Genomic DNA, 27,196 nt, shown 5'->3' with positions numbered 1-27,196 from the left:
GATCGATGAATGGGACTGGTCGTAACAAAACATCGGATCAACAGGTCCTGGGTTTATCTTGATGCCTCCAATGCATCCCTTTATTTCTGCTCTTCTTTTCTGGAAATATTTCACGCATTTTAAAGAATGTTATCTGAGCAAAAGAGCATTTATAGGCAACATTTTCGAGCTCCTCTTGAGGACTTCATTTAAGCATTCTGATAGATTTGTCATCATCCACCATATATCTGAAAATCCTCCATCATTGTGCAAGTCCATTGCTCTAAACTAATGTTGTACAAAAAAACTTATACAGCTCCGATCTATTCCTTTGGTATCTTCAATTGCTTTGTTGAAACTTTTGAATTTGAAACTGACACCCGACACGATAAAACATAAACTGACACCCGAAAAGTTCACGTTATCACACGAGATTGGATTGGACAGAACTAGCTATCTCGACAACGATGTGGGATTTTTGTAACCAGCTAGGACATAATCGAAGGAAGTGTCCTTCGTTACTAAAACGGGCTCAGATAGTTAGGATGAATAATAAATAATTTTTTTTATTATATATTCATTTTTATTGTATATTCAATTTTTTTATAATAATCTATTGTATATTCAATTTTTTTTTTAATCAATAAAGTTTTACATTTAATAATCTAATATATTCAATTTATAGTTATATATAATCTAATATATTCAATTTGTTGTCTAATGATTATTCAATTATAATATAATAATCTAATATATTCAATTTATTGTCTAATGATTATTCAATTATAGTTATAATAATCTAATATATTCAATTATTTGTCTAATGATTATTCAATTATAGTATAATAATCTAATATATTCAATTATAGTATAATAATCTAATATATTCAATTATAATATGATTATTAGCCCTTTTTTTCGCGCTTTTTTTATATATATTTCTATGGAAGTTCAAAATAAAGTGAAGACTCTCACTCTCTCCTAAGATTTGCTCTCTCACTCTTGGCTCTCTCCTAAACTCTCGCGGTCTCAGTATCGCTCTCTCCTAAGATCTCACTCTCGCTTCTCACTCTCGCTCTCACTCTCGCTCTCTCGCTCTCCTCTCGTTCTCTCACTCTCACTCTCGCTCTCTCCTAAGATCTTGCTCGCTCACTCTCGCTCTCTCTCAATATCTCGCTTTTCTCGTTATTGTTGTTATTTTTCATTAATGATTACTAGCTTTCATTTCTTTCTGGAACAATCACAAACACTTTTTTGATTTGGATCTACTTTTTTGTTCGTAGACAAAGCTAATTCGGAATTGTCTTTCATTTCAAGGCATATAACTTGTATCCATGCCGCTTCATATTCCGTCTGGAGTTCGCTCCCAGAATATAGTCTTCCACCCCCCTCACGTCAATCCCACAAGCCTCCGTCTAATTCGAAATGATAACAAAATGCATAGGTTGTTAGAAGCAGCTCGAGTACACAGATACATATAGTATTACGCTTCGATACTTATTTCCTCATAGGGAAGGAAAAAGAAAAAGTAAAAAAAACCTGCAGATCTCGAGGGTGGATGTGTGTCGAAACTTCAACCTTCGACAACCTAAGCGAGATTCGCGAGATTTCCCTTGTCGAGGGTTGAAATTTCGGCTTATGTATTGTTTCCAAGTTTTTCTTTGTTCGTCGAGTTCTCAACGTTCGACCTCCACATTAGTCGAGTTCTCAATGTTCGACCTCTAGCCTCGAATTTCCAAAACAACAATATTTCTCTAATAAGTTTCAAAATAACAATATTTCTCTAATAAATTTTGAAAACAACAATATTAATATTAAAGGTCCCTATTAATTGGGAATGTTTCTGGAATCCATTTGATCATACAATACAACATTATTGTACCTCTTGTGATTAATTAAATTTTATTCGATCTCCCTAATTTTGAAAGTTTCAATTGAAGTACTACACCATTAGAAGCAACTTCAAACTTTTGAAATCCTAGAAGCTTAATTAAAACTAAATTCAGATCTTGAAAGCAAAATAAAACTATTAAGTTGCAACTTTTAATACCATAAAGACCAAATTGAAACTTAGCCCAAAATCATAAGACCAAGTAATTTAGGTTCCGTTTGGATCGACTATAAAAAAAAATTGTTTTTTAGCAAAGTCATTTTTATTTAAATTCTTTTGATAAAAAAATTATTTAAAATAAATTTTGAAAGTGTTTTAAAAGCTATTTTAAATGGTTACTAAACACTTCAATTTTTTTTTAAATGATTTATTTTTAAAATTAAACACTTAGAAAATTAAGATCCGTTTGGTAACTATTTCGCCTTTTATTTTTGCTTTTTGATGATTAAGTCTATTTCTTCCTTATTTCTTACAATGATTTACTTACTTCTAAAGTACAATTTTTGAATTCTTGGTCAAATTCCAAAAAACAAAAACAAAATTTAAAAGCTACTTTTTTTTTTTTGTTTTTAAAGTTTGACTTAATTTTTTAGACCATCGGTAAAAAATAAATAACAAAGGAATAAATTTGAACATGAAAATAGTGTTTATAGACTTAATTTTCAAAAACAAAAAACCAAAAATAAAATGGTACCAAACGGGGTTGTAGCTTTTAAAAACTTGTTTTTTATTTTAGAATTTGGTTAAGAATTCAATCATTATACTTAAGAAAGATATCAATCATCGTAAAAAATAGAAGAAAATAAGCTTAATTTTCAAAAACTAAAAACAAAAAACAAAATGGTTAACTAATGGGATCTAAACCAAACACACCCTTAACCTTTCAAATGAATTAGTTTCTTCCCAAGAAAAGAAAACATTGCATAATAATCTACATCCAAAGAAATCTAAAAATTTTAACTTACTTTGCCCTGAAAATTTTCGAGCAATACATTAAGCATCGAATCAATCAACCTACCAATCCAAGCATAGCTCAAAGGAGACGATACTCATTACTATTTCTGCCATCATCCATTGACTATAGAGTGGCCAAGCTGAAAAGGGAACTCCCTGTAAAATGGGCCCTTTTTTGTTTGTTAAACAAACATCTGAATGTAGTGAATAAAACTAGTGACACAGAAATGATCACTGAACAGAATAGACAATCAAAATAAATTGTTCACCAGATAGACTGAATTTATGACAATGGAAATTGTAAGGAACCAACTATCAGAAAATATACTGATTTGTGTCCAGACACATGCTAGTTTTCTTTCAACTTATGAGGCCATAGCCATCCCAAAAAAAGCCACATACTGTTCATTTTACTCTCTTGGCCAAAATCTATCTTCCAATCCAAAATATGGAAAATAAATAAGAAGAGAGGGCAAATTGTCTTGCCTAGATCCACTAGTTATTTAAAACAGTTTACCTGCAAGTTAGAAGAATAAAAGATTATTATTCATTAAAAGGAAAGATTGTTCAAAATAATGAATGCGTGGTTAAAGATACATGAATATGAGTATTGTCATGCTTAGAGCAAAGAGAAGTAAGGATAGATCTTCAGTGCATAAATAGAATATCAACAGATTATGATTAGATCATTGCAAGTGAGATTTCTACGGTAAGAGAGGGGCTTTGACCAATATTAAAATGAAAAGACTGAAGGAAGCTTCTTTAATCTGAGTTTGAGATGACTTCTGTGAAAGGGTGAAAAGTACTTACAAATTTCATCAAAAGTGATTTTAAACATTATGCAAGTACTTTTAGGAGAAATAACTGAACTAGAGATTTTCTTTCTATTATCTCTATTGTTGTTTTCTCTGTTTTTGGTTGTTTTCCTGAGGATCATGAAAATTTTCATTTCCTTTTCAAAAAGAAAAAACTGAACTAGACATCTTTTGAAAAACGCTAAATAAAAAACTTCTCAAAAATCATCCCAAATTCACCCTTGAACTCCTTAAAGCATTGTCCACAAAGGATATCTACTGGATTTCACCACAAAAGTAAAACAGGTAATCAAATTTTATTATAAAAAGGTACTTGGAAATATTTCTTAGATCTTTAAGCACCATCCTTTATAAGAAATGTTAACAAATAATCAATTTTTTGCACAAATGTTCAAAGTTGGAAATGCCCATTTTTCTAATTTTTCTGATTCTGTTTAGTTCCGTCTTTTTTTATCTTGTTGCTTGAGCAAGACTCGCTGAAAATATTCACAGCCATGATAAAGCAAAGAAAAGCAAAATATCTATCGCAAAGAAGAAACTCAGAACCATACCTGATACATGTGAAGTAAAACAGAATGATGAATTTTTCAGATGCCGTGGAGGACTTTCTGAGGATCAAGTTGCCCACTACAGTAACTTGAAGGAACAGCAGAAAGTTCCAGTCTTCCTCTCCATTCCTCGCCTGGTTTCAGTGCGATAGGCTTTTCAATAGCTGCAGCCTCCACACACAGCATGTACTTATACTCTTCATCTCCAAAATCACTTATTGCCTTTGCTTTCTTATCCCAAGGATTCCAGACCACTGCACCAATAAAATAACAATGTAATGAGATTCAAACATGGAATATCCTATCTGTTTCTCTCAAAAAATGGAATATCCTACTTCCGGAGGAACCCATTTTGGGGGATGCAAAATCAGAATAGAAGCCATTAATTCACGTTGATGTTCAGTTGAAGGAATTCCAAGTAAATATAAACCGTTAAAATCCTTTTTAAGTGTTTATCCTCAAATTTTATTGTATGCTGAAGTCCATACCTATCTCCAAGTTGGACTCGTTTGTAAGGACGAATCACTTAATCCTCCTCCTCAATGAATAGTACACCAATGATACGTTATATTCATGTGGAACCTGGTCTTATAAAAGGGCTCCTCGGTCATTATACTCTTATTAATTAATTAGTTTAATAAAATTGAGCCCCTCGAGTCCAAGATATTCAACCAGGAAGAGTTAGGTTAGACACCCATTAATACTGCAAAAGTTGAAATTCCGACTTCCAAGGTAACAATAGGGGCATTTCTAAGTCTCCAGCTTTGGGAAAGGAGGGAAAATTCAAATATTGGGACATCTCTATCTGATCTCAAAGATTTTTTACTTTATTCGTTATTGTTTTTAAAAAGAGCATAGCTCAAAGGTGAGAGGTATTTTTCATCTTGTCACTGGAGCAAGAGTGTAGTGAAAAGTGATTGCTAAAAGGATCAAAATGGTATGACACCCTTCACCAGTTCTGAAAATGAACTTTTGTGTGCAGTTGTAGAGATGTCCACATAGCGAGGTAGGGACTGGGATGGCTTCCTAAAAATAAGCTCCTAGGATCTTATCTGAAGTGAATGATGATATACTTATACAGATGATACATCTGCTCAGAGAGAGAGAGTTATGAATTGAAGGGTTCCTAGAATCATCTCTGAAGTGAATGATGCCTTTCTAAAAGCAAGCTCCCAGATAGAAAATTTTACTTTTCTGAAATATTTATCCTCCCAAATTATTTATAAAAAAAGAAAAAAAAAAAAAAAAACAAAGATTTAGATCTAGAACGAGTAAAGATCTTGAATGGGGGAACTAAAACTAAAAGAAATTGAAGAATCAAGGGGCATTGTTTGCAGAAATTACACAGGAAAACAAAAAGAAAAACGAAACAGACTTGGGAATTCCTTACCAGCATCTGGAAGTCCTTCTTTTCGAACCACAAAAGTCCTCTTCTTCTCATGATCCAGAATTGCTATCTTAGATGGAGTGCTAAGATATATCTTGTCCACCTATTCAACCCAAACACAAAGGAGAATGTCATGAATACAATGTAATGACTAACAGAACGTAAAGAAACAAAGTACTTGAACTCACTTCTGATTCAAAAGTTAAAGCATCCCCCTGTTCAGTAAAACGTGCTCTACCCTGCAAGTTGTCAAGATAGTCCAAGGTCTCCAAACCTTCCACCCGAACTTCACTGGCCATAGGCAACTATCTCTTTTAGATACAAGATAAACGACCTTTGAATTACTCTTAACAATAAGAAACAGAGGGGAAAAATCTTTCTGTAGAATATTTGTATAAGTTGGTCAGGATTTAATTTATTTGAAAATTTTTAAATTTTCCAAATTAGCTAATCTTTTACCTAGAACCCTCCTCTGGATTATATTAACAGTAGAGGAAGACGCACAAAAAAGAAATCTTACTTTCACATGCAAAGTTTTTCAACCAAAGACATAAAACAAGAACATCAATATCAATGCTAATATTTTATGAGAGGCAAAAAGATAAGGAGAATACCAAATAGAAAAAAACAGTCCAACGTTGGAGCCACAACAACTAACTATATGGAAACGGGCTCTAGCCTAAAAGTATAAGACTTAGCAAATAATCACATCTCTTTGATATTCAAAGTCCAAAGAGAAACAATAAATCTAGCTAGGATCAAACATCACTGCTAAATCTCTCAATTTCCCCAACAGTTCTATTATTCATCTCAATCCAAACACCCTGTAATATTGCAAAAAAATCAGCCCTCCAAAGGAACCAACCTTGTCCCAGAAGGGCAGTGGGCAGATACAAAAGAATCTCATCAATCATAATCCAACAATCTCTATCGTGGGCTAAAGAACCCCTTTCACCCCAGAACTGCTCCAAAATAGGCTCTCAAATTGAAGAGGCAAAATTACATCTCTAGAGGACGTGATTGAGATTCTCAGTTGTGCATTTGTACAGAATGCAAGCCCCCAACAAAAAGGACAAATGCCTCTGAATCTGTAAAACCTGCCAAATAAAAGTTTTGACCTTCTTCGAAACTTTTACTCTATAAAGCACCGACATGTGCAAAATGGTTAAGTGTTGGACACCGACATGCTCGAACATGCTTCAGACACGCTATTTTTCACGTCCATTATTTTATTATTACTTTTATTGTTTAACACGTGAGTACACTCATATGACAAGCTCTCAGACACTTAGTCGCCATGAACATATGTTCTGGTATTTTGAGGCACTCATCTTTACTCGGGAAGAAGAATTGAAGACAAAGAATAAGGAAGTAGGAGAAGAGAAAGTTGGGAGAAGTTTTACTTTCCAAAGCAAGGAATAAAGATGAAACGTAGGGGAAGCAAGGTTGCACACAACATTGAAAACAGAATTACAAGAGAACCCTTCAGAAGAACAAGGATCCAAAAAGCAAAAACCCCTCTTCCTTGGACTTACTTAAAAAAAATCCCCCACCTTGAGATTCACTGCATCAAACTGAGAAAGGATGCACAAAACCAAGAGAAGGCAAGGAAAGACAACTACAACCATGGAAGGCAAGATAGATGACAATAAATCTAACCTATCGAGAAAGAAGATACAATGAGACAAATGGATACACAAAGGCCTGTCACATAGCCAGTGATCCTACTTGGCTAAACTTCTCGTTCCCAACATTGGATTTCACAATCTACACATCCAAAACATTGCTATATAAGAAAACTTGTTCAACAGCAAAAGAATCCTCAAAATGGTCTCTAATTTCTCTCTAACCAAATATCGCTTAATTTCTCTCAAACCAAATATAGCTCATGGACAAAACCACCAAACCAAGAATTCCCCAAAAAAAAAAAAAAAAAATCTTTTTACCAGAAAAATGCACACTAAATATGATTTGTGCATGAAGGAAAACAAAATGACAATCCATGAACATGTCTCCCCTGTTTCATTTTCGACAGCAATCAAACTATAGTAAACCAAAAATTGCATAATTTTGATGATAACAACCACATCAATGGCTGGGGAAGAGAATTAAGCATCAACTTGCTTGAAAAATGAGGTGAGAGTAAACATTTTCAAAATCCTGATGACTGAAATCGAAGTTATGAGCTCTGTCTTGTAAGTCTTATAGCATAACTCCTTTTGACTGTTTTAGATAAAAGCTAAGTACCTCATGAACAATTTATAAATATTTGGAAAACACAGACACGTATTAGGTCAAGTTGCTAGTACCTTATATCTGATACTGAGAAGTAAGTGTGATAAGCAAATGTGAATGAGAAAGGCTTTCCATCTGCATTGGTATTCCTAACACGCGATGTCAATGATAGCTCTCCAGCAGGTCCTAGAGCTACCCTCAGACGGTACTCATAACTACAAATTAGTAAAAGAACAATAGTATTGACTGGCATGGAAATCTTTTAGTAATAGAAATGGCAACTCCACATGAACCCTTTATGGAATTTTCAGAAAACAAATGCGAGTAAACATGTTTCATTTTACCTATGTGGCCAAACCCTTGCATCCTCTTCAGAGGGCTTTAGTATTAGATCAACAAAAGTCTTGCTGGAGGTATTCGTTTGAAGAGGATGTGGATTATTATCAATGCTCCAAAATCTGATTCTAGCAAATCCATGTGCCTCAAGTGGACCAAGATTTGAAAACTGCAATGAATGCATAATTATCATGCAACAGAATGAAATCAACATAAGATTCATTCCATGCATTAAACTTGCAAAGAAGCACATACTTGAGGAAAACATATTGGAATCCCTCCACGAATTGGTTTTGGAGGCTTGAAGATGGCCTGCACAGCAACAACAAAATTTATTAATCATTTTGACAAAGCAACATGGAATTACAAGAAACTTAAGGGCCAAGGATAAATTAAGGACAGCAACGACCTTAAGCTCTTGCAGCAGTATGAATGTCAAAGAAAATAATCAGGTTTCAAATTAACGGAAAAATTCAAGTTCATTCTTAACAGAATTTTATGAGTTTAGAAGAATAAATTGTACATCATAACCAATAAGTACAAAAACACGGAAATGGGTATATATTCCTAAAATAAATTAAAAGAGTACAAGGGCATAAAAAAAATAAAATAAAAATAAAAAAGCAAGGCCCGCAAAAAGGGAGCACCCTAGAGAGAGGGCCTCCAATCGAACAAAATATGACCTGCAAATATTTAAAAAGGTAATAGTGTAGGCCAATGATATTAAGAATGTTGGAACAGGAAAAATATATCGATAATTTGAACATTCTCTTAACTCTTCAACATTTTTTTATAAAAACCAAAACAATTTCAAGGACAACCCAAACAAGTCACAAACTGATTAGAGAGACCACCACCAAGTAACACCTCCAATCAAGGTTAATCAAAAGAATGTAGTGATTACCAAAGTTTTAGTCCTTTTCGAAAATTACATTGCACCACAAACAGGGGCAGGGGAAAACGGGAATTGAATCCTGATCAGAAGGGAGGAAACATTGCCACCAACCCAATGAGCTACCCATGAAAGTTCAATTAAAAAAGAATTTACTGTGAAGGGATCTCCAGGAATGTTGGATATATAGTTTGTTCGTTCTTTCTATTATTCTAACCATTAATTCTTCTATTATGTATCATTTACTGCATCCGACAACCAAATATCTTTCATTCCATGTATAGTGAGAAATTCAAATATAAAGGAAGGGAGCTTATCAAAGAAAGCTCATAGCACCTTGTTACTAACGAAAAGCATCTCTTCCCCATGATCATTCTTCCAAGATGTCACATGGGCCCCATATAAATAGACCTGAGGAGAACAAACATTAATCAGGAACCACATAAAGAAACAAAAGTAGTCTGCTCGAATCTGAACAACAATATGGAAAAATGAAATCCAGGAATTGAGTAGAATGATAAGCAATAAGTCATTGAGTAATAAATAATCCAGGATTTAGAGTTAATGGTCTTTCAATGTCACATGATTGTTTTCCCTTCATCCCCCCCTGAAGGAGGAAATTTTGTCAAGCTATAACTCGTTCCTAGAATTCATTACAGTAACTAAAATCTTCGATGCACATGAAAAACGAGATTTAGAAATGTCATGCACGTAAAACGAGAATCCGATGTAGAATTCAATTGTACATATATTCCAAACACGCGCACATAGCTGGAAAATGGCCGAGTCCAAAAACCTAACGACAGGCACAAACATAAATACAATAACAGATCAACAAGTTCTAAACCGAAAGAACATACAAACAATTCAATCCCGGAATCCAATAAACGAATCAAAGCAACAAAGAAATTAAGATCCCAACTAACTCCACACCCTCGATTAAAATCGAAAGAAAAGGAACACCCACAGTTTAAAATCAGATCAATTCCACATTTCAAAAGACCCCACAAAAACAAATTCACAAGATAACAGAGACTATGAAAAAAATTCCAGCAAATGATCTAAATTCTCAATTACTCAAATCCTACAGCAATACCTCAGCAGAACTACCACGTGGGTCGCGAAGAACGACTTTATCGAGACCATTGATGCCCTTAACGACATCCACAGAACCCGAAGAAGCTCCGGAGGATACCGCAACCTTTTCGCCGCTCATTTAGAAGCCCTTTTGTTTGATTTTGTTAGTGGGATTGTTGGGCGTCGGTGGTGTAGTAGTGTTGGTTGTTGTTGTTCTTGATTCAGATCGGGAATCTGAGCGTTGTTAATCCATAGCCTTGAGCTTGAAATTATTTGGTTTATATTGTTGTTGGCATTTTGATCAGAAAATCGATAACAGAACAGTCATCATCAAGTCACTGCAAATCTCGGAATCTCGTGAAACTCCTTTCTATGGATTGCCTTTTGTTTTTTTGTCTTTACATTCAATTTTGTAAGTTTTAAAAATAATACCAATATTAAATACTAGGATTGAAACATCCCATAAAACCTGTAGGAAAAACTAATCGATATTTTTATTTATAAAGATAATGGTTTTAATTGCTATAAATATTTTTAAATATAAAAAAAATATTACTATCTAATATTACTATCTATTAACATGATGATAAGTAGTGATTTTTTTTTTTTGTTATATTTATAAATTTGTTGACTTGTTTTCTTTTATTTAAAAGTAGTCTTAATACAAATTTAACATAAAAAATTATCATATATTAATATTGTTATGAATATTAATAATAAGATTTATAACGTAATTAAGAAATAAAAATATTTAGAAATTTTCTAAATTCGTAAAATAAAAATATCAATATCAATCTCAACATCTATATTTTAATTATTGGCTAGAATATACATTTTTTTATCTATATTTTTTGGTTTTATTTTATTTTAGTTTTTATACTTTCAATAAATCTCTAAAATAGCCAATGCTTCGAGTTTATTGTTGATTTTCTCAAAAAAAAAAAAAAAAATCTTTGTTAGTATTCTTTGGAAAATTTTCACAGATAGAAAAAATATCAAACTATTTACAGAAATAGCAAAAAACATAATAATAGACATTGATAGACTTTTGTAAGCATATATTAGTGATAGACTTCTATATGTTTCTATCACTTATAGACATTGATGGACTCTATCAACCTCTATCAAAGAAAATTAAATTTGTGTTATTTTGTGTCAATTGTTTTCCTTATTTTTCTATTTTTGAAAATCTTCCGTTCCTTTTATAAATCTTGAAAATATAGTTTTTTTCCATAAAAAATGTTGGTACTATTTAACCCATTTCAATTTAAAATTAATTTTGAATGAATACATTTAAGATTTATTAAAAATATATAAAGTATATGAACTATAATGAATAGAATACAAAGTACGAGAACAAAAATGATATCTTAACCTGAATACAATTGAGGTTTTAATTCAATTTTTGTCCGTTTTATATACAAATTTATTTCCTAATAATATTAGATAATATTTAGTTTAGGTTAGTCAACATGAGCATACTACAGTATAATTGATATAGATTCTTTCTATTGATAATGGAAGTTCAAATCAACATAGTCTACATCTTTTTAGATTATTTTATTTTATTCAGAAAAAAGATTAATATATAATAATTTAGACTTTATATTTAATAAATATATTTGATATATAAGAAATTTTATGAATCTACAATATTTTTTCTAATAGAGATTAGATTGTTATAAATTTTTTACTACATGTACTGAATTATTACATACTAGTATTTAGAAATTAAATTGTCTTAGAATAAAGTTGATAGATTAAAACTGAAAATATAAAAATCTGAGAAAAAAAATCAAAATAGGATTGAAACTAATCACCAATTATTTTAATTTTTATATGATATTTTTATTTTGTTGTTTTGGTCTTTTGACATTGCTGCTTTTACTTGCCTCGCTGCTACGCTACGCTACTTAAATTGTGTTTGTTTTATTTTTATTTTTATTTTATCCGACCCGACAGCTGTAACATTTTTTCTTTTTCTTTTCTAAATTTCTTTTCATATCCATTAATATATATTCTCTTTATTTTATGTATTTGAATAATTTTACCCGACAACTCATTTGATTCTATTTCATTTTGAATTCACTTTAATTGGTTTAAGATATATCAATAAAAAAGGTTATAAGTTCGAAAAGATTTACCTTTTTAATCCATGAGTTTTTAACAATAAATGTATTTGATTTTCAAGGTTTTAAACCATAAATTTTTTAGTCTCTAGATTTTTAAGAAATAAACTTAAAAATTTACATGCTAATTTTTTTTTATTAGTTTTCTAAATGTTATCATGAAATTTTAATTTGAAAATAATACTTAAGAATGAGAGGGAAAAAGAGAGAAGGGAGGGGAGAGAAAAAATCATTATTTTTAATTTAGAATGTTATTGGGTTTTATGTCCTAAAACTCATAATTTGTAAACAATAAATATATTCTATTTTACAATAAAGTTGTTATTGAGGTTTATTCAATAAAGATATTATTGAATATGTGAATTACATTTAAAAGCCCTAAATCTAATAAACTAAGAACATTTGGCTATTGCATGAATACTTGAACTATATGCAGAGACATAAAAGTGGATCAAGTTCGAGTAAACAACCAAAACGATCTATAGTATAAGGATTAGGGTGGACCTTATCCTAGGGACACTATGGATGCGGCTCACTTTGTATTTGATACAAGCGATGTGATTCTGAATCATTCATGTGGAGACATGCGAGTGGGGCATCCTATGCAATGAGTTTGCATAATACCGAATCGCGAAATAGTCACTTTTACTTTATAACGTTGTTTACTGTTAAGACTGACTATTTCAATACGATGACCTAGGTAACTCAATCTCAATCTTGAGCTAACTATGACTCCTGTTTATTTGGGATTATCATTTAATCTACATGGGTAAGAGTGACCCGAGTTTGCCAACTCAATAAGCCCTCCATTTTAGGGATAAGACTAAGTAGATAGCTGAGGACATAGTCCTGTAAGATGGAATTCACTTTTACCCGACTCTAGGATTAGTAGATAGGTTGTTATCTTAAGTGTTGACTTTGAGTCTTGAATAAGGGGCCCCACCCTCTCATTGGCTCGAGAGGGACTTGGTTTGGTGGTTGGACCACAAACCAATTGTTCATTGGAGGATCAATGAGACTTAAGAAACAAGATGTGATTACAAAGATAAAACGGTAATTTTGACCCAACTAATTACGAACAACCTGTGAAGGATCAACTTACTAATCATGGTTATATTGAGTGGACAGAAATGTATCTACAGTGAGAAGACTGCAACTGCTGGGCTATAATGGAATGTCTCGGTAGTTAATGAATGATGATTAACTAGGTTAAAGAGCTTAGTTGGTTAATCTCAAATCGTTGGAGCTCATGATCTGTAAGTCCATTAGGTCCTCATGCCAGCTCATATCGGACTAAACCTTAGAACAGTGTGATAAGAGAATTTGAATTGTTCAAATTCGGGTTAAGAAATAACCTTTATTTATATTCAATATACTTAATATGTTATTATTCAATTATGAATTAAACGATTTGAACCGTTGAAAAATATTTAAATGTGATTTAAATATTGAACGCATGAATAGGAATTTATGATCGAGATTGGTGTTATTAATTAATTTAATATTTGATATTAAATTATTTTATTAATTATTTAAAATCCATTTTATAAAAATTCATTTTTAATTTTGAATTTCTTAAATTCAAAATTAATTGAATTTTACTTGGTGGATTTTTCCCACATTTGAGTTCTTTAACACCTCAAATCCCATTATATTAGTGCTTAATTGGTGACAAATTGAGATGAATTCAATTTTGCATGACTCTCTTCTTTGAATAGAAGAGGAAATACTAAGATTGGTTCTTCTTGGAGGCTTATGAAGCTGAAATTCTTCTAAAAAAGTCATAACACTCAAACTCTCTCAAACTCATTTTTCTCTTAACAATTCATCATAAATTTGGATCTCACAATCCGTTCTAAGGCTGGAGAATAGCGGAAAAGACTCTAGTAGTGGTCCATGAAGTGTTCATGATAAAAAAAACAAGGAAATGACATCTTTAATTTTGAGGTACATCAAGGTTTACGCATCAAACTCTGTTTTTACAGCTTTGGACTTGCATGCTTAATCCTTAAATAAATGAAATTATAGTGCTTAAGATCCTAATTACTTCCACTTGCATATTTCTAATTCCATCAACTGGTACATCAACTGGTATCAGAGCATGTTTTAAGCACTCAATTTACATTAATTTAGGCTTGATGGGTGAAATTTCATGAGATGAATGTTATTGGTCGCTAAAGTTGGATATATTACGGTTTTGACATCAAATTAAGCTTCAATCTGTTGTAATTATTGTAATTGCCCACTTGTTTATCGACTTTAACGTGTGAGGAAGAGTCTATAAATTTGCTAGAGTCATTAGAGTTGAAATTAGGCTGTATTTTGAAGAAATCTATAGCAAAACACAGCAGGAACTGAAACAGGGAGTTGGGACTCGAGGTGCAACATTGCAATGCTCTATCACAGCATTGTAACATTGTTCATATTTTTTTTCTAGAAATGCATGCGCAAAGGAAAAATGGTCTAGTTGGATCGGTTCGATCTAGTTCGCCCACAATCCAGTTGATTTTGCCCTATTTGAAGCCTTAGAGGTTTGGTTCAAGTTGTTTTCAACTGGTTCATGCTGGTTCAAAGTGTTCAAGAGTGGTTCAAGTCTGTCTTTAAATTATTATTGTATTAATTTAGTTGTTTGATAGCTTAGGATGTTAAAACCAATCCACTTTATTGTATTTAATTAATTATGCATTATGAATGTATGTTTTAATTAAATTAAATTTATTTGTGCATAAAGTATGTCATATTGATTTAAAAACTCACCATAAGATAAACATGTTTCATGCATTGAAAGTATGTTATAAGTCTTATAATGTATAGTGTGCATGTGTAGGATTTAATGAGAATTAATGTAAGTTGTTATATTAATTTCTGAAATGTTTGATGTATGTTATGGATTTTGTCTAAGTTATAAGTGTTATAAAATGAATTAGACTTTTAAAATCTATAACAAAGATAAATTGCATGCTCATATAGGGTTAACAACCATGACTTGTTTTAATAGTTAAAATAGGTCGATAACTTGTAAAGCTAAGGTTACAAGATAACTCACTTGACAAGATCCTGTCCAAGGTTAGAGGTATTTAAGTTGACGGTTTATGGAACACCTACTACCTGGGGATCGAGTCGGTATCTAAGTTATGTTAAACTTGATTTAATGAGCATGCGTGAGCGATGTGAGGTGTTAAAAGGATTTTATCACACAAACATCGTAGCTTAAACCCAGTATAAAAGTTATACTCGGACACACACTTATATTTAGGTTGTATTTAATTAGCCAGAATATACCTAAGTAAAAATATACCCAAACCATCTAGAACACTTCAGTGGGAGAAAAATGATATATATTATTTTTAGCTCTCACGTCCTTAAGAGTTTACACCGTGAGATCCATGCTCGACTTCGTGTTGCTCTGAGCGCGGCCTCCATTCAGAAAGTGTTTGCATGGGTCAATAACAAAATGAATAAGGGATGTTGTTCATAGTAAATGGGAGAAGGGAGTGTCTCAACACATCCTACAATTTCCTCCATTAGGTTGTACCGTGAGATTCTCATGCTCTGATTGCGTGTCATCCTAGAGCGACTATCCATTCAGAGGGCCATGACATGTGAGTCGAAACACCGCAAACTTCGTAAATGAATAGGGTCTCTTAAACCCATTCTCAACATTGTCTTCCATTCGATAGCTTATTGGGACCGATCTCCGGGATCTGAAAATGGAGGGTTACACTTACAAGAATGACTAATTTTTAGTAATTTCTTGACCAAACAAGCGATAACTAAATGTTATAGGAATAAGAGTTATTCTTATATTAGTACAAGAATATTTTGGTTTAGTGAAGGAGTAATTGACTGCCCCTCAGTAGTGGTTATTCTAACTCACTGAAGTATCGTTGCAAATTAATAATGAGTTATATAGGTACATTATTACCTTTGTTAAAACTTGATTGGATATAATAGCAATTCACTAATAGAACTTGTTTATATATTTTTAGCATGACTAGCTCATTAGTTCAACTACTTCTGAAAAATTAAATGGTGACAATTATGCCACATGGAAATAAAATTTAAACACGATACTAGTGATCGATGATCTTAGGTTCGTCTTAATAGAGGAATGTCCTCCAAATCTTGGCTCGTCAATAAACCGAAATGTTCGGGAATCCTCTGACAAATGGATTAGAGCAAATGTAAGGCCTGAGTCTATATCTTAGAAAGAATATCTAATGTTCTAGCTAAGAAACATTTCCACTGCAACTGCAACGAAGATGGGCATAGGAAACAAAACTGCCCAAAATACCTTGTTAAGAAGAAAGATGAGAAAACAAAACAAGCTAAATATGTTTACTCATTGTTGAAACATGTTTAGTGGAAAATGATAACTCCACCTAGATACTAGATTTAGGGGCCACTAACCATGTTTGTATTTATTTTCAAGAAATTAGTTCCTGGCGGCAACTTAAAGAAGGCGAGACAACTCCTAAAATTGGAATAGGAAAGGTCATCTTAGTTCAAGCAATGGGAGACTTAAAGTTGTTTTTTGGAGATAGATTCATTTTACTAGAAAATGTACTTTTAGTTCCTAATATGAGAAGGAATCTAATATCTATCTCTTGTTTGTTAGAACAAATGTACAACATATCTGTTGAAGTTAATGAAGTGTTTATTAGCTTAAATACATTGAAAAGCATGGCATAAATACAACATTAATGTGAGGTGCATTGTTTGGTAACTATTTTAGAATAGTTGTCATTAATAGCTTTCAGTAATCATGCATTGCTAAACATTCATAAGCTTTAGCAATTTACTTAATACATTTAAAGTATCTAGAGTCACTCACTCCTATTGCTGGAACCATATGACCATGAAATATAACCTGGTCTAACCAGAAATCACCTTTGCTGAATGTGGCATACAACTGATTCTCTCACAGTGTCGGCAAAACTATCCTTAAATGGTTCCCATGATCTTTCCTACTACTTGAATACACCAACATATCATCAATGAAGATTATCATGAACTGATCCGAGTAGGGATGAAATATCCTATTCATCAAGTCAATAAATACCTCTGCAGTATTTAGAGAAAATCGTGGCTCCCTTCAACTAGTGGCATTACTTAGAGAAAATCCGCCTCTACCTTCAACTAGTGGTAATTTAGAGAAAATCGTGGCTCCCTTCAACTAGTATTTAGAGAAAATCATGGCTCCCTTCAACTACAGAGGTATTTATAAGTCCAAATGGCATTACTAGGAACTCGTAATATCCATACCTCGTCCTGAATGCAGTTTTTGGAACATCCGCCTCTACCTTCAACTAGTGGTAACCTGATCTCAAATCTATTTAGAGAAAATCGTGGCTCCCTTTAACCAATCAAAGAGATCACCTATACCAGGCAATGGGTACTTGTTCCTGACCGTCACCTTGTCCAACCGCCTATAATCTATACAAAACTAAGAGTACCGTCTTTTATCTTGATAGAAGACCGGTGCCTCCCAAGGTAACACACTAGATCTAATGTAACCCTTATTTATTAATCGTTACCTTATTCAGCTGTCTATAGTCAGTACACAATCTAAGTATACCATCTTTCTTTCTCACAAATAATACCGGAGCTCCCCAAGGCGATACACTAGGTCGAATGTATCCCTTGCCAATTAACTCTTGCAGCTGAACCTTTAATTCTTTCAACTCAGTTGACGCCATTCTACACGGTGACTGCGATATAGAAGTTGTTCCTGGAATTAAGTCAATAGTAAACTCTACCTCTCTGTTGGGTGGTAATCCCGATAGTTCTTCAGGAAATACATCCGAACTCATTTACCACGGGGACATCTTCTAGGTTCAGCTTTTTTCCTTGAGCAACCACTCCGTGAGCTAGATAGGCTTTACATCCCTTGCTCAACAGCTGCCGAGCTTTCACTGCCGATATCAAATTCCCCATGGTTAATCTTTTGATTCCTGTCAGCATTGCATCCTAGCCATTGGATTTTCTGAGCACTACCTCCTTCTTGTAACAATCCACTGAAGCACGATATTTACTTAGAAAATACATCCTCAAGATAGCATCAAACTCCAACAGCTCTAAGGGAAGTAAATTAGCACAGAAGTTCTGACCATTGAACAGTACCTCACAGTGATTGTAACATCTATCTACTATTATCACATCTCCCAAAGGGGTAGAGATAAGTAACTCTTCAGGCATAGGCTCAACCAACCTATCTATACTAGATGCAAACATTCTAGATATAAATGAATGTTGGCACCATGGTCAAATAAAACATATGCAGACTGTCCACATAATATGACATTACTGGTCACAACATCTAGAGACTCTGCTGCCTCCTGGTGTGTCATGGCATACACTTGCCCCTGCTGCTGGGGTCGACCTATAACATTCTTTTGCTTGGCACCACCTTACCCTTCACCTCGATTTCTAGCACCCTTTGGTTGGTTAACTGTCTGGGAGGTTGTCTGTTGTGCTGTTGGGGCATCCATGTTCACCTGGGGACAGTGCCTCTTGAAATGCCTTGCTTGTTCACATTGGAAACATACACCTCTGCCACTATAGCATACCCCAAGATGCCTCTTGCCACAACTAGGGCACGTCGGTTTCTTGTTTTGTCTCACTTTCCTTTTCCTGGATCCCTGCCAACTTGTACCCCTGAATTGGCTTCCACTAGTCTGAGTTGCAACTGGAGGTCGGGATCCCCTGTCTCTAGGCCCTACCACTACCTCACTGCCCCTTGCCTGGGGAGTACTAAACTCTCCCTCAAACATCGTTTCTTGCCCACTAGGTCATTCACCTTCTTTTTCCCACCCGGTGCGTTCTTTCTAACCTTCGGGCCTCTATTGGTAGGGTCAGTATTCCTGCCACCTGTCTGCTTACTCTGTCTGCCACTTTGTCTCGACATTTCGTCTATTACAATGTACACATGTTAGGGACTCACACTTAAGGACTTAGACCTATGCATGAACTTCCCCTCTCATTCCCAAAATCTTATGCTCTGATACCAACTTGTCACATCCCCTCCCAGATTACCCTTTTAATCTGGATGAGGATATGACCGTGGTAGTTACTAACCCTACTGTCAGTACCCACCACTAAAACTTCTAATCTTAAATACCAACCTGTTTAACACATTAGTAGTATACGCATACAACAAGCCTCCCTTAAGGTTCTACGAAGATTCATAAACACATGCATACAACCATGACATAACCTCTATGAACAAAGTATTCACAAATGGCCCAAACATTCCTAGCAAAGCCCTAGTCCCTTCAAAACATGTGTGCATAAACAAGCCATCAACCTAAGTTCTTCTTAATAAGACGGGCTTTTCAATGGCAAGCAGCAGCAGGATCAACCTTGAGGAATCTGACCGCTAGCTGAAAAGGAAAACATTTGAAAACGTGAGCCAGAAGCCCAGTAAGTGACTTAATAAGAAACATAAATCTCATGCTTAAACTGAAAGCTCGAAAACATAATTCTGAAACTAAAATACACCAAGAAAATGTGTACACAAAACCTTTAAAACCACCATTAAACGTCATTATTCCTTAGTTGAGAACGAGCATACACCACTCTAGCTCCCAACGTCTGTTACCAGCCAAGAGACCCATACTTCGGCTTCCTTTTGCTAGTATATAGACCTGTCTCTTATACACATCTAGATGTGTATAAGAGACAGCCTCAACGTCAACCTTAGTCGGGGAGAACCCTTTTGCTCAATCCCTCAACGTCAACCTTAGTCGGGGAGAACCCTTTTGCTCAATCCCTCAACGTCAACCTTAGTCGGGGAGAACCCTTTTGCTCAATCCCTCAACTTCAACCTTAGTCGAGGAGAACCCTTTTGATCAATCCTTCGACGTCGTATTACCAACGTGCACGTGGTGTTTTCTATGTACCATCAACACCTTAGGTACATTTATTCAGATACCTTCCTTACCTTCAGTATCCAGCTTACTTAAGCTATCAAGTTCTCGAAGAGCATTAAAAGAATAGTTTTCAAATATAGCATAGAAACTCTTTAGAATACCTTCCCTACCTTCAGTATCCCTTTTCATTATGTTTAGAAATACCAACATATGTACTTTGACAACCTTAGGTATTTAAAGCATAATACATCAGTACCGTCGTACCTTAGTTACTTAGCTAGGATACTTTCTCATAGTCTTTCAGTATCCGTCATATTACTAGTTACAAACATTTAGTTGAACATTAAGGCTTAGTGCTCAACTTATCATACTAGTTCATCATGAAAATGGAGTTACTAAAACATGTTAAAAGTATATGGACAAGATAAATATTTAAATCGTGTCAATTTCCATGGAAAAAATGCTTTACTTAGCATGAGAAATAGTTATAACACGAGTTGCTTGGCACTTCATATAAACACTTAGCATGAGAAATAACTTCAAAGAAATCGTGGTTTTTAAATCATTAAAACACTAATTCATCACATAGTCACTCACAGCTCGTTGGCCTCTTAATGGGTTATACGCCTCTCCTAGCTCCTCTTGGCCTAAAAAGACATAATTCTCGGTTAACTACTTAGAATTCTTAGCAAAATACCTCAAATAGTTCATTTACTAATGAAACTTTCATCATCAAAGACAGCTTTACTAACGAGATCCTTATGAGCGAGATCCTCCTCATGAGTGAGATCAGCGAGATCCTCATAAGCGAGATCAAGCTTTTTCTGGCAAACTTTCATCCTAGTGATACTAACCTTACCAACGATACTCAGCCCAATTTCTAGCAAGATTTCCCTCTAGAGCGAGATCCTCAGCACAAAATTAGCGAGATTTCCTTCATTAGCGAGATCCTTATTCTCCATATGAGTTGTTTGCTTGTTCTTCCCAAGCAGCTGTCTGCTTATGCACAGCTTATCTGTTACAATTTCAAAAATTCATAACTCAAAATTCAGCCCTCTTTTGAAGAAGAGTTAAATTTCTTACCTTCAAATTTCAGCCAAAAATTCCTTATAGTTTGGCCTAGAGCTTCCAATTTTCACCTCGGGCCCTGATTACTCCGTGATTCTGCCTCTTCTGCGAATTCCTCACTTTTTGTTCTTCTTCTTCTACAATCTTTCTCTGGAAAAATAATCTCGAAAACTAGATTCTCCCAGCTTTCAAACAGCACCGATTTCACTAAATTTGCTCATGTAGATTGCTGAAACCGAGCTTTCGAATTTCCCTTTTCACTTTTAATCTTCCTGCCACCTCCCGAATTCAAGGATTAACCGACACGTGCCAAACCAATAAGTGAGTTTCCTTATTTAACATGTTTTTATTTTTCTTTCTCAATAATACCTATAAATAACATGGATTTTCACTTATTAGATATTTAATATATCATTCCTTTGGCTAAACATGCTTGTTTAGGAAACTTAGAATTCGGGGTTTACAATTAGCTACACAAGAGTTTATTTCTTCTTGCTTCCATCCTCTATCCCTCCTAAAAGATGGCTTCATTTAACTCATTAGAAGACACCATAATACCTACTCTTACTTAAAGTAATTAGGGTTCGGGTTTTACAAAAATTTATCCTGGTAACGCTACGAACGCGGCCCGCTTTGTGGAATCGTCACAAGTGTTGTGACTTGTCATAGATGGTCTAATCCTGATCATTTATGTTGGGGACATGCGAGTGGGGGTGTCCTATGCAAAGAGTTTGTATAAGACTTGACCACGAAGTGTTAATGTCTCGTTATATAACACTGTTCATGACAGAGACTTCACTTCACTAGGATGACCATAGGTAACATGACCTTAATCCTAAGTGAGTTGGGAACTCTTGCCATTGAAGGCGGTCTTTTGATTTGTATGGGTGCGAATGGCCAGGTTTTCGATTCAAACCTACCATTTTGGGGATTCGTCTGATTTAGGAGCTGGGAACTCAGCTATACAAGATAGAATTCACTCCTTCCCCGAGGCAAGGGTAAGTAGATAGATGGCTCCCTTAAGGGCTGATTCTGGGAATTGAACGATGTGGCGCCACACACCTTCTCTTGGCCCGAGAGGTGTTCACACATAGTTGGACTATGTTGTATTGTTCATAAGAGGAATCAATGGTACTTAAGAAGTTAGATGTAACTACAGGGGCAAAATGGTAAATTGGCCCAACTGTACTTACGAGCATCTGTGAAGGGTCATCGTACTCATGATTGGTTATATCCGATGGACACAGAAATATATTTGTGGTAAGATGAGTTCAGCTGTTGGTCTTTAGTGGAATCACTGACATTAAGATGGTGGATCTTGTGGCTAAAGAGTTTAGTCAGCTATTCACGTACCATTAGAGCTTCGAGCCACAAGTCCATTAGGTCACCTAGGTAGCTTGGATAAAGTTGAGAACCAGTGTTTGGGTTAATTTGAAATGTTCAAATTGATAAGAGGAAGTTCAATTATATATGATATAATTGGATTGGTTAATTATATATGATATAATTGGCTAAATGTATGAGATGCATTATTTTGGTGGAAATTAGATATAAATATGATTTATATCAAGTAGAGGAGAAAATACTATAGTAGATATATGATATCAAACTATAGGATATAAATATAACATGATTATATTTATTAATTAAATTAATTGATTAATTATTTGATAATTAACGAATTTATCCACGTTCGGACGTGAAAAGTGAGCTGCGATGGTTATGGTAACCGGCGGATTAAAACAATGAAAATCGTTTTTCATTTTTGACAATCGTGCATTCGTATTATCATCCGCGCCCAAAAGAATCCGTGAAAGCGATCGCGAGAGCCTATACGATAGAAACTCGTCCGTCTAAACGATTGTCTGCCTCACGTTTTCTCTAAACAGTCGTATACATTTTTCCTAAACGATCGTTCAGCCTTTCATACACGATCGTGTAGCTCTACTATACGATAAACATTTCCGTTATGCGATAGCAGAGTTTCATCTCCCACTTGCTTATCGTCTACACGACGCGTTCTTCTCTGTCCTCTACCAAACTCACCGAAGCCCACTCTTTGGGTTTTTTACGTCGAGGATACCCGAGTTTCTCTTATGGTGGTGTCGTCCTCGCTGTAGTGTTCGTGTACATTCTGATCATGTTGTTGCAGTCGATATACTCGTCGAGTGCTAGTAGATCTGTGGGAGGTTTCAGCTTCTTAGGGTTCAGACATTCGAAGAGAGTCCCCATCTGGTATGAACCATTACCTTGTTATTTATTGTATTTTGAGTATACCAATAATTAGGTTTATATGCATAACTATTTGTGTGGAATGTATGTGTTTTGTGTTTCGGTCACTGTGAAATCGGAGCGATTTAAACCCGCTCATGGAACTCTCGGTATGAGATCCTTCATCTGTTAGGTAAAACAATACAACACTTCGATCAGATCGAGCTACAGAGTATATGAACTTGAGATTTTAGGACTATTAGATAGAACATGGAATCCAGTCTCAACTTTCATCACCCGATACACTTCAGTAGAATGGTGTATCGGAAAGAAGAAATAGAACCCTATTAGATATGGTTCGTTCTATGATGACCTATACTCAATTGCCTAATTCGTTTTGGGGATATGCAGTAGAGATTGTTGTATATATTTTGAACATGGTTTCTTTCAAAAGTGTTTCTAAAACACCATATGAGTTGTGGAAAGGGCATAAAAGTAGTTTACGTCACTTCTAAATTTGGGGATGCCTTGCACACGTGTTGGTGCAAAACCCAACGAAATTAGAACGTCGTTCAAAAGTATGCCTATTCATAGGATACCCCAAAGAAACTAAAGGTGGTTTGTTTTATGATCCTTAAGATAACAAAGTATTTGTATCGACAAACGCTACATTCTTAGAGGAAGACCACATGAGAGAACATCAACCTTGCAGTAAACTAGTATTGAGTGAAATTTCCAAAGAAGCTACCAATAAATCAACAAGATTTGTTGATCAAGTCGGTCTTTCAACAAGATTTATTATTGAAGCTAGTAATTCTAGTCACTCACATCCTTCTCAAGAGTTGAGAATGCCTCAACATAAAAGGAGGGTTGTCCATTAGCCCGACCGTTACATGAGTTTAATAGAAACTCAAGTTTTCATACTCCATGATGGCATCGATGATCCATTGACCTATGAACAGGAAATGAATGATGCAGACAGAGACCAGTGGATCAAAATCGTGGACCTCGAAATTTAGCTTATGTACTTCAATTCGGTCTAGAAACTTGTAGATTGACCCGATGGGGTAAAACTATCGGTTGTAAATGGATCTATAAGTGAAAATGAGACTAAAACAGTAAGGTACAAATCTTTAAGACTCGACTAGGGTTATTGTTGAGGTTGATGCCCTAAACTCTCGTTGGGTCATATAGTTTGTAAACACCTGTATTGAACAAACGCTTGTGATGTAATAATATGAGATATTTTCTTCACTTTTGTCTATGAAACATGAGATGTTTTATTTGCTTTACCACAAACCAATAAACTAAGATCCCTGGTTGTCATTGTAACTTAAGCATGTATATGAAGACATACAGGTGGATCATGCCTTAAGTGATAACCAAAATAGTCTGTAGTATATGGATATAGAAGGGAAACCTTATCCTGGTGACACTACGGAGGCGACCCGCTTTGTAAATAGTTACAAGTGTTGTGACGTGCAACAGATGGTCTGATCCCGATCATTCAAGTGGAGACATACAAGTGGGGGTGTCCTATACAAAGGAGTTTGTATAAGACCGGACCACGAAGTGTATAGTCTCGTTATATAACGTCGTCATGACAGAGACTTCACTTCACTAGGATGACCATAGGTAACATGACCTTAATCCTAAGTGAGTTGGGAACTCTTGCCATTGAAGGCGGTCCTTTGATTTGTATGGGTGCGAATGGCCAGGTTTCCGATTCAAACCTACCATTTTGGGGATTCGTCTAATTGGGGAGCTGGGAACTCAGCTACACAAGATGGAATTCACTCCTTCCCCGAAGTAGGGGTAAGTAGATAGATTGCTCTCTTAAGGGCTGATTCCGGGGCTTGAACGATGTGGCGCCACATACCTTCTCATGGACCGAGAGGTGTCCACTCATAGTAGGACTATGAGATATTATTCATTAGGGGGATCAATTGGTACTTAAGAAGTTAGATGTAACTACAAGGGCAAAACGATAAATTGGCCCAGTTGTTTTTACAAGCATCTGTGAAGAGTTATCGTACTATTGACTGGTTATATCTGATGGACACAGAAATATATTTGTGGTGAAAAGAGTGCAGTTGTCGGTCTTTAATGGAGTGCCCAGCAGTTAACGAATGGTGGATTTCATGACTAAAGAGTTTAGTCAGCTATTCACGTACCGTTTGAGCTTCAAGCTACAAGTCCATAAGGTCCCCTTGGTAGCCCAATGGATTCAAGTTGAGAATCAGTTTTTAGGTCAGTTTGAAGTGTTCAAATTGACAAGAGGGAGTTTGATTATTTATGATATGATTAAACTGGTTCAATTATATATGATATAGTTGACATGATGTATGAGATACATTAATTGGAGAAAATGAATATAAATATGATTTATATCAAGTAAAGAAGAAAGGGACTATGGTTTAAATGTCGTATATGACGTGATATTAAAACTATAGGTTATAAATATAATATGATAAGTTAGTTATTATATTTATTTATAATTAAACAATTATGAGATAATTGTTGGTGGTTTTCTCCTTAACCGTGCGTGAAAGTGGGAGGTTTTATTCAGTTTTCATAACTGAAGGATAAAATGAAAAATGTTTTCATTTTAGAAAAAGAATCGCATAATCGCTTCATAAGAGTACACTGTCTATCATTTAGCTCACGAGAGACTACACGACAACTCAAAGTGTTTGTCTAAACGATCGTGTACACGCACATCTGTCTAAACGATCGTGTTGTTTTACTAAGCGATCATGCGCCTGAGCGAGATTTACTAAACGATCGTGTAAACGATCAACCTGATTACCTAAACGATCGTGTACCTTTTTCTAAATGATCAAGCACAAGTCTATACGATAGACACAAACCTCTCCCACTTTCTTGGTCATTGAGAGCGATCGTTGTTTCCTCCTTCCCATTACCAAATCCAACAGAGCCCACACCTCCTGGATTCTCACTCCGAGAATACCAAGGTTACTGAGTGGTGGTGTCCAAGTTGTTGTTGGTTCATGGAGAAGATTGTTCATGTGGGAAGCGACAGCGAAAGATTTGGGTAGACGATCGGGTTGGCTTGCTAAGCGACAGCGAGAGGTGCTGATCTAAGGTTTCATAAGAGCGAGAGAAAGGCAAAAGAAAAGTTTTTCAAAGGTATGTCTCTCGTTCCTTTTGTGTTTAATTTCGAAAGCATGCCATAATTTCTTCTGAATTGCATAACTCGTTTGTATGTGTGTGAATGCTTGTAATTCTGTCACAATAAATTTGGAACGATCTTGCTTCCGCTTATAGGTTCTCTTTGATAAGAGTTCCTTCAATTAGTATCAGAGCCAAGTTATGATATTCCAAATCCATTGATGTATAGAATAGCATTTACATTCTTGGTAGGTGAAGCATGTCTGCATTCTGTTTAAGTGTTAAATAGTTTTGTGGATGTGGATTAATGGAGTTTTCTGGAATGGTTGCCTCTGGTTATTGAGTTCTTTTACATTAAAAGTTAATTGTAAGGGCCCCTATGTTTTTTTGGGCATATTAACTTGCTATCAAGTCTGTAATTCAAATAGTTTGAGTCAATGTGAGTCGCTCGTGATTGTTGAGTATGGGATACTCGGCAGCAAGGTGAATGCGTGCGCACTAAACGATCGTGTAGCTCAGCAAGTTTCATCTCTTAGTCACTGACTACACAATCGTTTAGTAAAAGTTACTTATGCGTCTGCTCTATGATCGTCTAGACGATCGTGCTTCACAGCAACATAGTCGTCTAAACGATCGTTTAGACTTGCGTGTTTAATGTTAATGCGCTAAAC

At 34.9% G+C, this 27,196-nt stretch overlaps 1 protein-coding gene across 1 annotated transcript; it reads right to left on the bottom strand.

The window, feature by feature from the left end:
- Window positions 1–2,899: 2,899 nt before the first annotated feature.
- LOC120080219 (putative glucose-6-phosphate 1-epimerase) lies at window positions 2,900–10,527 on the bottom strand. The gene is made up of 9 exons (XM_039034799.1): window positions 10,134–10,527; window positions 9,374–9,448; window positions 8,401–8,457; window positions 8,154–8,314; window positions 7,884–8,024; window positions 5,763–5,865; window positions 5,578–5,677; window positions 4,191–4,441; window positions 2,900–3,341 (listed from the first exon to the last, which is right to left on the bottom strand). Exons 1-8 carry the CDS (start codon window positions 10,251–10,253, stop codon window positions 4,227–4,229), a joined length of 972 nt encoding a protein of 323 aa, XP_038890727.1. The 5' UTR covers window positions 10,254–10,527; the 3' UTR covers window positions 2,900–3,341; window positions 4,191–4,226.
- Between the last annotated feature and the right edge of the window lie 16,669 nt (window positions 10,528–27,196).

This window comes from Benincasa hispida, chromosome 6 (assembly GCF_009727055.1).
Source record: "Benincasa hispida cultivar B227 chromosome 6, ASM972705v1, whole genome shotgun sequence".
NCBI classification, from domain to species: Eukaryota; Viridiplantae; Streptophyta; class Magnoliopsida; order Cucurbitales; family Cucurbitaceae; genus Benincasa; species Benincasa hispida.
Note: the sequence above shows the minus strand (reverse complement) of the source record. Positions and strands in the feature narration are given on the sequence as shown.